Source organism: Gavia stellata, chromosome 27 (assembly GCF_030936135.1).
Source record: "Gavia stellata isolate bGavSte3 chromosome 27, bGavSte3.hap2, whole genome shotgun sequence".
Classification (NCBI taxonomy): domain Eukaryota; kingdom Metazoa; phylum Chordata; class Aves; order Gaviiformes; family Gaviidae; genus Gavia; species Gavia stellata.
Window position 1 is genome coordinate 2,332,674 of NC_082620.1, and position 13,141 is coordinate 2,345,814.

Genomic DNA, 13,141 nt, shown 5'->3' on the forward strand with positions numbered 1-13,141 from the left:
AAAGCGTCTAAGTGGAATGCTACTCAGACGTGGCATGCCTGACACTGGGGAAGACACTGAGGGTTTGTTCTTATCTCTGGTAGAAGCTTCAGAAGAAGCGATTTAGCTCAAAGTCACTGAGCGCTGATAAGGAGACACCAGCCAGGTTATAGGTACAGTTAAGAGATAGGGTCTGCGTTAGAAAAAGGTTTTATTCTTGTACATAATTATTTAAGATCGTATTCAAGCAAAACTGGGGCCTTCATCCAGTTATGTGTCCATTTGCCCCAATCAACTGCATCTTTAAATCACAGCGTGTGCTGAGCGGAGCTGAAGGTCCATGAGGGGAGAAAGAATAAGGCATGGCCCAACACGACAGGCGCTGACAGCAGTAGTGGATCCTACAAAGCTTCTTTAATACAGGGAAAAAAATCAACCCATTTACATGTCGACCAAAGGGGCAGGGTGGGTAAGTACCTCTCTCGTGATTCGAGAGACTTGTGCTCTGTTATCCACCCCCACAACACCCGCCTTCTTGTCCCTACCCTCGTCTCTAGCGGAAATAGTTGGGGCAGTCGTGCGCAGTCAGGTTCCAAGCTTTATCAAAGGCCTCCACCACAGGCGGTAGCAGGGGACCCTCTTCACTGTAGTCAAGGTTCTGCTCTAGCTGCTCCAAGTTGGACATCCCAATGATCACTGCGTCTCCAAGAGAACCCTGGAAAGTGGTAGGGGGAGTTGCTCATCCCAAAAGAAACCTAGTTCACCTCCCAAGCCACCGCAGGCCAAACTTTAAATGTTTCTTTCCAGTAAAGAACATCCAGTAACTCCTGGATGTTTAGGCAACTGACACCACGAAGTTCTGTTCACAAGGCCAGAATGTCTCCAAGTCATGCCAAGTCCTCAAAAGCTGCCAAATCGTACTTTATGAGGGGCTGGGGGAACATAACATAACCATTAATTTCCTAGTCCGATGAAAAGCAAAGTCATCTCCTTGCAGGGAAGCTGTTTGGGTGGGAAGCCAAGACCCCAGTAATTGGCACTTAAAATCTTCCTCTTCCAACCCTACAAACACAGGATACCGTGGGGAAATGCAGAGCCGACTCGCTCCTACAGGCTGGCAGGCAGAGTCTGCACAGCAACATTCACTTTGGAACGCCGCAAGCCTAAGGGATACGCATGATGAAAAGATAACTTTGTACGGAGACATTTCCCCGTTTGTGTGCTGCAACAGCTGCCCAAATCTGGCGGTGCTGCGCAGGCTGCTGGTCACAGCCGCGTCCAGCTCTTACCTGCAGTTTGGAATGATTGTACAACCAACGCAAAGCAGCGGAGGTCAGGCTCGGTGCATTGGTACCGTAAGCATCTTTCAGAGCTCTTTCTACTAGGGCAATTCCTTCAAAATTGTGCTTTTTCCAGTACCTGCAAGAAAAGAAATCACTCTTACCGCCCTTGTGACCTCTAGTGAATGGTACATTTTGCATTCCAATCAAGTACGAAAGACTTTCAGGAAGCCTCATACAACTCTTAATAGCCTCTGAGGACTTCTGCAAGCCAGGAGGAAGCTGAGCCTAAAAACCACTCTGCAAAGCTCAGTCACAAGGCATGGCCCCAACCACGTGTGCAGACGTAATCACTGCACAAGCTTTGGTTGGTTCTGCTTCCTCTCAACTGATTATTAGTGTGGGTTTTTTACGTAGCCACTCCTGACGCATCTCCTTGCTCATCTATCAGCTCAAAACGTACCTGTCCCTGTAGGCTTGAGCCCAGTCATTCCCAAAAAATCTTCCAGTGGGCTGGCGTGTGTCTTTGTCCTCATACTTGTACTTGCCGGTCAGCAGCCCTCCTGCAAAGGGTCAGCAGCACGTTTAGGGATGGGCTGGCTCTTCTACAGCCCCCATTTTGCACGTTTTTGTCTCAAAGTCTCGCCCTGTCCCTCCCTGTACCTGCCAGTGGGTTGTAGGCGTAGAACCGCAGGCCGTAGTATCGCAGGCAAGGGAACAGCTCGGCTTCCACCTGGCGAGTGGTCGCGTTGTACATGCCCTGCACAAAGGTGAGGGAGACAAAGAACTTCAAATGCTAGCTCATGACAGTGAGCATAAGCACCTGGAACAGCCTTTTCCCCACCTTTCCCTGACAATACTCTGACCCAGAAGAGCAGCTGCAGGTCACACAAGGTTATTATCTGCTTAGGAACAGACTTTCTAAAGGATTGCAAGTAATGCAAAAACTCTTAAGTTCCACATCAAGGGAGTCACTGACTCAAACAACAAACGCGTACTCAGCTTTTTCCAAGAAGTGATCTCACTCAGCTTTCTAATCATGTGTGTCCCGAAAGGACTTCCCAGATAACTGCAGCAGCTTCCTTTTCTGTGTTTATATCTGGCACATGGGGGGCTGGTCCAAGATCTTGGGCTCCCAGACCCTACCCCACGGTGACTGACCATTGCTGTAAGGGCACAGACAACCATCTGTATGCTGTTCTGATCCCAACCCTCGTATTCTTTTGGTTTGATTCATCTCAGCCTCCACAAAAGGTTTGCTGGACCACAGCAAGCCCCCATCCCTCACCTGGTACACAGTTGGCATCACCCAGTTGTTGTATTTGCAGATGGTGCAGATTTCTGCCACCTCCCACGCTGCGTAGTTGGATAGACCGAGTTCTTTAAACTTTCCCTGCAGATGAATAAAAGGGTATTCACTTCCAGTTTTTAAAAGTGCATTTGTACCTAGACAGTGCAAGATGCATATGGTGAAAAGGATAGTTGTTCAATTTTATTCCAGAGTTCCTTCCTCATCCCTGTTCACCTCTTCTAGATGACTATGAATCATAAGACCTGCTAAAAATATTTCCCACTTTCTGTTCATTTTGAATTCACACCTTCTAATTTAAATGGCACTATTAGATTAACGCAATTCAGGAATTCTTCACCCACTACCAGCACTTATCTTAACCTAGTCAGTTAACAGCTGAAAGCAAAGTTCAGATGTTCTAACATGTCCAAGAGCTTCCGAGAACAAAGTGCACCACGTGAACATGCAACAGAGCATCAGTTGATTGGCTTTGCCCTGGTCATCTACGTCCCTGCTTCCTAGTGTTGCACAAACCCAGCGCTGCAGAAGGGCACAACAAGCAGCCCTGGTTTAAAAAGGTGATGGGAGGGAATCAAGAGGCGGTCCAGGCTTGGACTTCCCACTTTACTTCTTTGTGCAGCTCATTGCAGGCACGCAGCGTCTCCTCCACCGGTGTCCCATGGTCAGGAGCATGGAGGTAGAAGAGCTCCACACTTGTCCTCTTCAGCCTCTCCAGGGACGTGTCCAGCTGTGATCGCACACTCTCGGGCTTCAGTGTCTTCCCATCCCAGGGATTGGCCTTGGTGGCGATTTCCACTGGCAGAAAGAAAGAAAGAACGAGTAGGGACGTTTCCACCTTCAGGAAGGGAATGGGGATAAGGGGCATAATGCAAGCATTGCTTGAGGTGCTTCAGGGGAGGCCCTTCTCCTTAAGGGCTGCAGGTGTGCACTAGAGAGGAAGGCCCATCGCCTCAAGGCCCCGGGGTCAGCACTAGCAGGAGTCCCTTCCCTCAAGGACAGTGTCAGCCTGACAAGGAAGACCCTTCTCCTCACGGAACAGGCTCTGGAGAAGGCCCTTCTCCTCAGGGACAGAGTCAGCCAAGCAGAGGAGACCCTTCTCTGCAGGGAACGGGCCTAGGGGAATGTCCTTCTCCTCAGGGATGGTGTCAGCCTGGCGGGGAAGACCCTTCTCCTCAGGGACTGGGCCTGGGGGAAGTCCCTTCTCCTCAGGGACAGTGTCAGCATGGCAGGGAAGACCCTTCTCCTCAGGGAACTGGCCTGGGGGAAGTCCCTTCTCCTCAGGGACAGTGTCAGCGTGGCAGGGAAGACCCTTCTCAGGGAATGGGCTCGGGAGAAAGCCCTTCTCCTCAGGGACAGGGTCAGCCGGGCAGAAGAGACCCTTCTCTGCAGGGAACGGGCCCGGGGGAATGTCCTCCTCCTCAGGGATAGTGTCAGCCTGGCGGGGAAGACCTTTCTCTTCAGAGACCGCTCCGCCCCCCCCCCCCAACCTCACTGCGACCGGCCCCGGCCGTACCGGGCTCCGTGCCGCCAGCCAGCAGCGTGCCCAGGATGCGCTCGGACTCGCCGCCCGCGTACATGTAAGCCGTGTCGAGGAGGCGGTATCCGCGCCGCAGGAAGGCGCGGAGGAGCGCGGCGCTCGCCTCGGGCCCGGCGCGCCGCCCCACCTCCATGGCGCCCAGCACCACCCCGGGACGCGCGCCCCCCGCCGCCATCGCTGCCGCCGCCACTGCGCATGCGCGCCGGGGGCGGACCGCGGGGAAAGCACCCGCCCCGCCCGGCGGGGCAAGGTCCCGGTGCGCATGCGCCGCGGAGAGGCGCCGGGTCTGTGCGCGGTCCGGGGTCCGTGCGCGGTCCCCCACAACCGGCGGGTTTGGGCAAAACGCAGCAAGTTTCCTAAAAAACAGGTTTGCAGAAAAGCAGGGTGCTTCTGAAAAAGCAGCAGGTTTGCCAAAACACCCAGTGATTTCCCCCCAAAGCAGCAGATTTGCAAAAAAACCGGCAACTTCCCGAAAAAGCAGCTGATTCGGAAGGAAAACAGCGAGTTCCCGAAAAAGCGGCAGATTTGCAAAGGAAACCCAGCAACTTTCTGAAGAAGCAGTGGGGTTGTAAAGAAAAAAACAAGTTCCCGAAGAAAAATAAAGCCAATTTCCAAGCGGCTGCCGGCGAAGGAAGGTACGTCCCTGTTCCGCAGGACGCGCCGGTTGGGTTTTATTTCTTTTTTAGGCCAAATCCCACCGGGCTGACGGCCTTCCCGCTCGCCTCATCCCGCCGGCTGCGAAACGAAGGCCGGTAAAGGTGTATTATCCATATAATGCGTATTTTTGCAACACAATCCAGCCTCATGCCGCAGCCGGAGGAGCCGTGAGCCCCTTCCTAACATATCTCTATTTTTCCCCAGTGTTATTTAGTTTTATCCCATGTCATCGCGTTTTCCCCAGCGTTATCCCAACAGTTTCGCTGCCCGACGCTCATAAACATCCCTCATCCGAGTTGAGCACCGGAGGCCATGGATGCGCGGCGCTGGAGGGCTCTCCCACCCGGGAATCTTTCCGATTGTCCCAACGGCTCCCGCTGGGTGATGGACGTGTTCAACGAATGCGCCCAGGACGGCCGGGACATCGCCAGCGTCGTCCTGGGTCTGGTTTCCATCCTCTGCTTTGCGGCTGCCTCTTTTCCGTAAGTATCGCTCCCAAAACCCAGCTGAGCCCTTCCCTTGGTGCAACACCCCTCTCTAAAAGTCAAGTTTCAAGCACAAGCTGCCTGAATTTTTAAATCCACCCGGGAAAAACAATCTGGGCTTGGAAAATCTGGGTTTAACAAGAGGAGAGGGAGCAGGCGGTCCAGCCCCAAAGCCTTGTTGGTTATTATATTGTTATTATTATGCTTGGCAGCTGTAACAACCCACGTAAGCCAACTGCAATGCAGTCGTTGGAGGTCATACGTGCCGAAGAAATGTTTCCAGGAGCCCTGGGCTTCTTGGAAGTGCTAGGGACAACGGTGGCAGAGGGGGACATGGGAGGGTCGCACTCGGTCTGGGTGTGTCATCAGATTATTTCGTAACCGGAGAGGCGGTTTCTGCAACGGGTGCTTCTCCTCGCTGCTTTCTGCCCCCCGCGCAAGGGACGGATCACGAGGGCTTGAGCCCAGCGGGTCGCTGCGAACCCCCCGCCGTGGTTCGCAGGACTTCTCACGGGGGCCGGTTTGCAGGGGAGCGCGGGGCTTTGCTAGAGGAAATCTCTGCTCTTCCTCCCCGCCGAGTGCTTTGGGCGGTTGGCAATTGGGAAATGATCCAGGTGGGAACAACAGGAAAACCTGGGGATGGTTCCCAGGTAGGGCTGAACCGGCCCGGGGGAATGGTTTGGGTCTCTGCCCGACTCTCTCTCCACAGGCAGTTTTACCAAGCCTGCAAGACAGGCATCATGGACCGGGCTCTCTCCATATACTTCCTGCTGGGATGGCTGGGCGGAGACCTCCTAAACCTCATCGGTTCCTTCCTGGCCGATCAGTTGCCGCTGCAGGTACCGACCGGCTCGCTGGGGCTGGGTCGGCTCTCAAACACCCCAAACTCCAGGGAGGAGGGATGGGATGGGTGCTGCTCAATCCAGCACCGGGAATCAGAGACCCAAACAGCCCAGGGATGCTCCCTTCTCTCCAAGGATGCTCCTTTCTCCCCCAGGGATGGGATGCTATGCCCTGGGATGCTGGCTCATCCCAGATATCAGCTGGGATGCAGGTAGGACCAACCCATCCTTCTCCCCACAGGTTTACACGGCTGTTTACTACGTGCTCGCAGATCTGGTGATGCTGTCTCTCTACTGCTACTACAAAGTGAAGAACCGGGGCGGAGGATGTGAGTTGGGGTTATGGGCGCGGCGGGGCCGTGCGCTCCCCTGGGCACGTCTTTCGGGCTGGCTTGTTCTCGGCTGCGGAGCCAGGAGGAGAAGCAATCCCCGGGGGAGATGCACCGGGGCAGAGATGCTTTGCAGATGCGTTGATGCAGCTATTAGACGCCTCTTATTGCTTGCTGGGGTTTTTTTTCTTAGATAATCTGAGCACTCACGAAAGCCACAGCCAGCAAACAGCTACCGGCCATGCCCGGGGCTTCTGCAAACCCCTGCAAACCACCGTGCACAGTGTCTAGGTTGAAAATAAACCCCCTGTGTGTTGCATTAAGTACAGAAAGAAATTATTTACCTGCAGTTACGCAGTGACTCCATCTTGGAGCTGGAAACCACAGCCAGATCTCTTGACTCTCAGGCCAGCGCTTTAGGGGAAGGGGTGAAGTTTTCCGGCTGCGGCGATGCCAGTGGTCGCCAGTTGTTTTGGGGTCAATACTCCTCTTGCAAGCGATGGCAGCCTTGACATGATTTAGAAGTTCCTCCCTGTTCAACTGGAGTAAAAAGGGAACCTGAATGGGGCTCTGCAGTTCTTGCAAGGCTTGAACAGCAAGGAAAAATCCGCTTTTTAGTAGCAGCTTTCTGCAAACTACAAACAGGCATCTCTTGGGACCCTGAAAACTATTTAACTTATTAAAGCCATTTGAATTTATTAACCCAACTGATAGATGGCCCATCAACTATATAGTTACGTTAATGCTGGAGAGCTTTTTTACAGAATATCATACCAGTCTTGCTGTCAAAGCAGAGCTTGGTCTGGCTGGGATTTGAACGTGCACTGTTGTGAGTTAAGTTGGTGAAAAGCTTTTAGACGGGGCGGGGGATGATTTTTAAGAGCCCTAAACCCAAAGAAACTGGAATGCTCTCAGCCTGCTGAGATAGGAGCCATTTCCTCCCTGATAACTTACAAATTGCCCGTATCGCTGCGAGATAAAACGCCCATGGCAGCTATTGCCCAAGTCACTTGGGCCACCGCAGAGATAAGAGAGAGCTTGAAGGTCTCTTTACCCGTGGGGGTCCTGGCACCCACCAAGGCTGCTGGGCTGCGCTGGAGGCTGATGGAGGAGCCCTCGCTAATGAGCCTCCGCCTGATTCCCTGCAGTTGCCGTCCCGATCAACGCAGCCTTCGTCTTCCTTTCCCTGGGGACGGTGTCGACCGTCTCCTTCCTGGGCAGAGATGCTGCCGTGGCGCAGGACCCGGCGACGTTTAAAGGGAGGTCTCTGCTGTCTGCTCACGTGGATGAGCTTGGGTCGAAGGTGAGCCGGTTCCTAAATCGGGGTGATGGGGGGAGAGAAGATACACTATCCGGTGGCGGGGGCATGACCCGCTGGACCAGTGCAATCCCGCTTAGTGCTCAGCAGGGTGAGGGATAGATGGGGAAATCGAAGGCTGGGGTTTGGCCCCGCTGCTGCCTCGCGCGGAGCCACGGTGCGGGTGATAAGCGTGTCTCTGAAAACATGGGGGCTGCTCGCGGGCCCCCCTTGCCTTGCAGCCTTTCACCAGGAGCGAGATCATTGGCTTCACCATCGGCTCCATCTCCTCCGTGCTGTACCTGTGCTCCCGAGTCCCCCAGATCTACACTAATGTAAGTATGTGAGCAGGGGGGATGGCAGCCTGGTCCTGGGGACCCCCTGGGGTCCTGAGATTTCAGAGTGAAGAGGGGCGGTGGGACCATCTTTCTCCTCTTCGCGCAGAGGTCCCAGGTCCCCGTCTCTGATTGTTTCGTAGGGGACTGTTTTTCTGTATTTCTGCTCCGAAACCTGATTCGTTTTTCTTCCCTCCCTTTAACATACCTGTATTTTGAGGGTGGGGCTTTCATTTTGTCTTTATTTACAAGCAAAGGGGGAACTAAAAGGCTCTTGTCATTTATTTTTTTTCTTCTTTTTTTTGAGGGGAGGGTGATTAATACTACTTTCTAGTGAGATTTCGGAGAGCTGCACCCAAGCTCCTCTCTCTTGCCCCTCTTCTTCCAGTACAAGAGGAAATCCACCATCGGGGTCTCCTACTCCCTTTTTGCCCTGGTGATGCTGGGGAACTCGCTCTACGGCCTCAGCGTCCTCCTGAAGAACCCCGAGCCGGGGCAAGGCGAAGGCGACTACGTCCTGCACCACCTCCCCTGGCTGGTGGGCAGCCTGGGCGTCCTTTCCCTCGATGTGGTTGTATCCTTTCCCCTCCAATGCTTCCCTCCGGGATCACATCCTGCCGGCAAGGCTTTGCAGGGAGCGATCCCGTCTCAGGGCAGGCCGGGTTGGGCAGGAGCGGGTGGGTTGATGCTACTCAGCAGTTGCTTTTGAGCCGTGCTTGCTCACCCGCGTGCTGATGAGTAATTTGTGGTGTTGCAACAGCTGAATGCTTCAGACCCTTGCTTGCGTGAAGCTCGTTGTCCGCTTTCCACCTCTCCTGGCACAAACAGCCTTTTTTCGGGCGGTGAGACCCAACGCATCGCGTAGATCCACCCTTGCTTGCATGAAGAGCCTTAACCTCTTCTCAGATCTCCTTCCAGTTCCTCGCTTATCGGAGAGGAAGACCCGGTACCCATGAAGAGAGGGATGCTCTTCTCGGCGAGCAGGGTGACAGCCTGGAGAGCTGACGAAGGGACCTGCCCCGGGGTGAGAAGAGGATGATGCGGACGAGAAAGCTGGCCTTAACGCCGGGCGAACCAGCCCCTCCATCCTGGTGGCTCTTGGGGGAAGAGGACCTGAGCCAGCGGGTGACATGTTGTGCTGCTGAGACTCTAAGCCCAGCCAGGTGGCAGAGGATGCTGCTGAGAGACCTCGTGCCTCTTTGACACCAGGGATGCTATCGGGATAAACGGAATTATTTGATACCTCAAAAGGTCGCTCTTTGCTCTTACGCCCCACGGCTGACCCCGTTCACTTCTGCTTTACCTGCTGCCTCTCAAGGGTGAGCTGGAGCTTCCCCGGTACTGGCAAATGGGAGAATAGCCTAAGGGGCTGCGGGGAGGGGACAGAGATGACCGACCTGCCACGAACACGAGCACCACTTACCTCTGTGGGTCTCCACAACTGAGCTCTTTCTGGAAGATACGGCAGTGACTGGAACCGGTTCAGAAGGAAGGAGCAGCGTAACCTAAGTGTTTCAGTCCACACATACCTATTTTAGTTAGCACAGCTCGCTCACACATCTATAAAACAAGTCCTTGCCTCACGTGCCTCCTTTGGTTTTATTTTGCCAGTTCATCTGGCAGCTCATGCCTCTTTCTCAATGCGTCTCATAGTCCCCGTTTCTCTGACTTCACATTTTTTGTCTCACCCATGTTTTAATCGCATGGATTTCTTAGAGACGTTCCTCCATCGCTTTCCGCTTAGCTGTGGAGGCAGTTACCCAGGCAGAAGATGCTGCCTTTCTGCTCCGTCTGGTTTTTGGTCCTGCCTTCTCTCATTGATGAATTTATCCCCCTCTCGGGGCCCTGCACACCAGCACAGTGGCTCCTTGGCCACGGAAGGACAAGAAGCAGCGGCGGTTTGGGAAAAAGCCACATCCCTGGCAGGAGAGAAGCTTTGGGGCGGGCAGGGGAGAGTGGTGGGGTAGCCAGGAGATGGCTGCTCAGCCTGACGCCGCGGGCTCCCTCCTGTGTGCTGAGCCCTTTCTGCTGGGGAGGAGCAGCTCAATCTGGGCAAGCAAGAGGAAAACCAGCCAACGCTTGCAGGCCCTTCAAGAAAAGCTAACACATCTTGTCCTTTTAAAAACAACTTTCCTTTTCCTGCAGTCACCGCTAGCTCTTCTTTTTGCTCCCCTTTTCTCCCTCTCCAGCTACTTTCCCCAGTCCCAGCGCCTCCCCGCTGCCCAGCCACACAGCATCCCGCTCCCTGTCCCTTTTGGCTGTAGCTGTATTATCATTCATTTACGATTCCTCAGCCAGTCCCATGGCGTTTGTCCTTCCCGAGGAAGTCACCCTCCTCCCTGCTTCGTCCTCGCACCGAGGAAGTGAAGCCACAGCTCCGTGATTACCCAGCTCAGCCTAGAGCGTAAGTGAAGTGGGAGTCCAGCTGCCCCATGCCCCTCAAACTGCAACAGCAGGTTAATTAAACCAGTAGTTGGAGCTGACCCATTTGTTTTTGGAAAGAAAAAAATATTTTTCAGACTGTTTGAGCCCCTTGAACAAAGCGGGTGGGTTTGTCACTCCCTTAATTCACTATTCTTCCCCTCCGGGCTCACGGGCGATGGGGCTGCTCGCCTCTTCCCCGTCCTCGAGCCCACAGGATTTCCTCTGCCCTCTCCCTATGAATTGCAGAAAAACAATTCATATCCAATGCTAATACAAACCATGAGCAGATTCCTAGCAAGAAAGATAGAAAGCACAGCTTCGCTAGACCTTGATACCTATTTATTACAGATAAAGACCCCAGGGCTTGGTTTTATTAAAGGAATGTGTTTTAACCTTGGCTCACATTTGCTAGCTCAGCCCTGAAGTGCTGGGGAAGGCACAGCTGATTTACGGAGAGCTGGATTTACTAAGCTGACCTACGCAGGGGGATAGGATGGGATTTGGCACCCCTACTTTGCGGAAAGGAAAGTTCGTGACACTAGATAATTGCCACGTACAGCTAGCCAAGAGCTTTTCTTAAAGCCAGAAAAACAACCTCTAATATAAGGAGGTTAAAAAAAAATAAATATATATAGATGTTTATGTGCCAGCAGCCATCTAGGTGGTGGTGGATGGAAATCCGTTGTCGCAAAGGGGCTCTCGCTGAGGTTATCATCCCCCCGAGGCTGCGAGGCAGCCCTGGCCCCAGACAGCCTGCGATGGAAGATTTTGCAGAAGCGAGCGTTAAATCAGAAAAAGCAGGGACCAGAAACAGCTTGTCCCAGAGTGAGAACGTAACTCGGTGGAGGGCTGGGGGCTGTAGCAGCCGAGCCAAAGGTGGAGGTTAGTACCCAAACCATGAGCTTACGCTGCTTTGAGAAGAGGAATAAACTGCTGCTGTAGTTGCACCTATTCTGCGGCTCAGTACAACCGCTCTGTGGAAAGGGTGATCCCCGTACAGAAGCAATTGGGGTGTCTCTGTATACCCCAAGCCTATACGTTAAATTTATCTGAGATGATACGCTTCCATTTCTGGCTCGCGTACGCAGAGATGGCTTTGGAGAAGGGAAACAACCCCCCCAATAACCTTAGCACCCAACAATTGGAAACAGGCGAGAGGAACCGCGACTCTCCCCCCTCCTGGGCTAACACGCTATTTCCAAGCTTCAAGAGTTCACGCAAACTTATCTCCGACTTCAAAAAAGGTTCTTCCTCAGACAGAACCAAGAGACAACGACAAAATCCGAACACCCTCCCCTTGGGGATCCCGGCTCTGAGGCAAGCACGCGTGTGCCTTTCCCCAGCCTGCGTCCCATATGAGCTGCATCACGGACCGGAGGCCCGCGGGTAAATACTCCAGCACGGGACCGTAATCACCTGCAGATGTCTGGATGTGAAATAGGTCACGTTAGAAAAGCAAAATTAGAGCACATTAATCAATATTAATACCAACGGCCTCAATTCGCATAGGTTCACCCGAAAGCTAATTCCAAGGGCCATGCGCAGGCAGAGCCCAGCAGGTATCCGCTTTCCCAATTTCACCAGGATTAAGAGTTTCTTGTAATCAAAGCACGTGGAAGGAGGCAGCGGGCCTGAGGCTGGGCATGGTCCCTCTGACCACCGAGGGTTTAAAGAGGGGGAAAGCCTCAAGGAGGGTCACAGATCACCCAGGGACCGAGCAGAGAAGGAGCTCTTGGGTGTGCGTCTCAAACGGCTGAGCGACACAACACACCTCTCCTCGGCCCACGGGAGTGTTTCAACACACAGGTTCCCTCCCAGCCTGTTTTTCACACACTCAGTAAAGCTGGACTAATCCTTCTCCTCTAAACACATCTGCTCCGTGTTTGCTGGGTGCCTGAAGCATCCATCCCAGCAGCGGGACGCCAACATCCCGCTGCCAGAATTTTGGGAGTAAGGCAGGCTATGTAACGCTCCATGTGTGAAGAGCTGCCGTACATCACACCCGCTTTAAACAGAGAAGTTTCAGCTGATCTGGATGTAAGAAAAAGAAAAAAAAAAAAGCTTTCTTGCTTTCTGTGGCCATATAATCCAGCGGCTGTTTGGATTACGGACACGTTCAGTGTTTGCCTTTGTTCTGGAGTACACGTCTACCCACCTAGAGCCCGAGGGACTGCTGCCAGTTGCTATGAAGGAAAGCGTTTACGGCACAAACCCCAAGTAACGCTGCAAGGAAGGAAAGAGAAATAAGGAGGACACCAACCACACACACTGCTTCCTGGGATTTTTTTTTTATTTTTATTTTTTTGTTTTAGTCTTTTTTTTCTTTTTTTTTCTTTTTTTTTTTTTTTAGTATGGAGGCTCAAGTATCAGATGTAGATTCAATTTAAGCTTTACAAAAAACAAAATCAAAACAAAAACCCCTTTTGCATTCCATAAAAATTGACAGAAAAGCGCCTTGGAACCAGGCTATAGAAGAGCAGAACTTTCAGCAGGTCTCCTAATCAACGTCTCCTTGCAAATCTGGTTTAGTCAGTATAGTACAACACCGAGGAACACCCTCTCTTCCCTCCCTCCCACCAGCCATCCCCTGTGCCCAGCCCCCAAACATACGTGGAATAGATTTATTATTTTTTTTTTTCCAGTTCTTCCTCTTTCACACACCAC

At 52.9% G+C, this 13,141-nt stretch overlaps 2 protein-coding genes across 3 annotated transcripts; one reads left to right on the forward strand and one right to left on the reverse strand.

The window, feature by feature from the left end:
- Positions 1 to 188: 188 nt before the first annotated feature.
- On the reverse strand, positions 189 to 4,283 carry AKR7A2 (aldo-keto reductase family 7 member A2). Of its 2 annotated transcripts, XM_059829949.1 has the most exons (8): positions 4,085 to 4,283; positions 3,179 to 3,366; positions 2,548 to 2,652; positions 1,923 to 2,019; positions 1,723 to 1,822; positions 1,269 to 1,398; positions 525 to 694; positions 189 to 391 (listed from the first exon to the last, which is right to left on the reverse strand). In XM_059829949.1, the coding sequence occupies exons 1-7, from the start codon at positions 4,281 to 4,283 to the stop codon at positions 533 to 535; spliced, it is 981 nt and encodes a 326-aa protein (XP_059685932.1). In that variant the 3' UTR covers positions 189 to 391; positions 525 to 532. The 2 variants fall into 2 exon arrangements, with proteins under 2 accessions (XP_059685932.1, XP_059685931.1); XM_059829948.1 differs by having other exon boundaries at positions 375 to 694.
- A 701-nt stretch (positions 4,284 to 4,984) lies between these two features.
- Positions 4,985 to 9,309, forward strand: SLC66A1 (solute carrier family 66 member 1). The gene is made up of 7 exons (XM_059829950.1): positions 4,985 to 5,247; positions 5,960 to 6,089; positions 6,334 to 6,421; positions 7,570 to 7,724; positions 7,961 to 8,053; positions 8,442 to 8,627; positions 8,960 to 9,309. The coding sequence occupies exons 1-7, from the start codon at positions 5,078 to 5,080 to the stop codon at positions 9,056 to 9,058; spliced, it is 921 nt and encodes a 306-aa protein (XP_059685933.1). The 5' UTR covers positions 4,985 to 5,077; the 3' UTR covers positions 9,059 to 9,309.
- Positions 9,310 to 13,141: the final 3,832 nt, after the last annotated feature.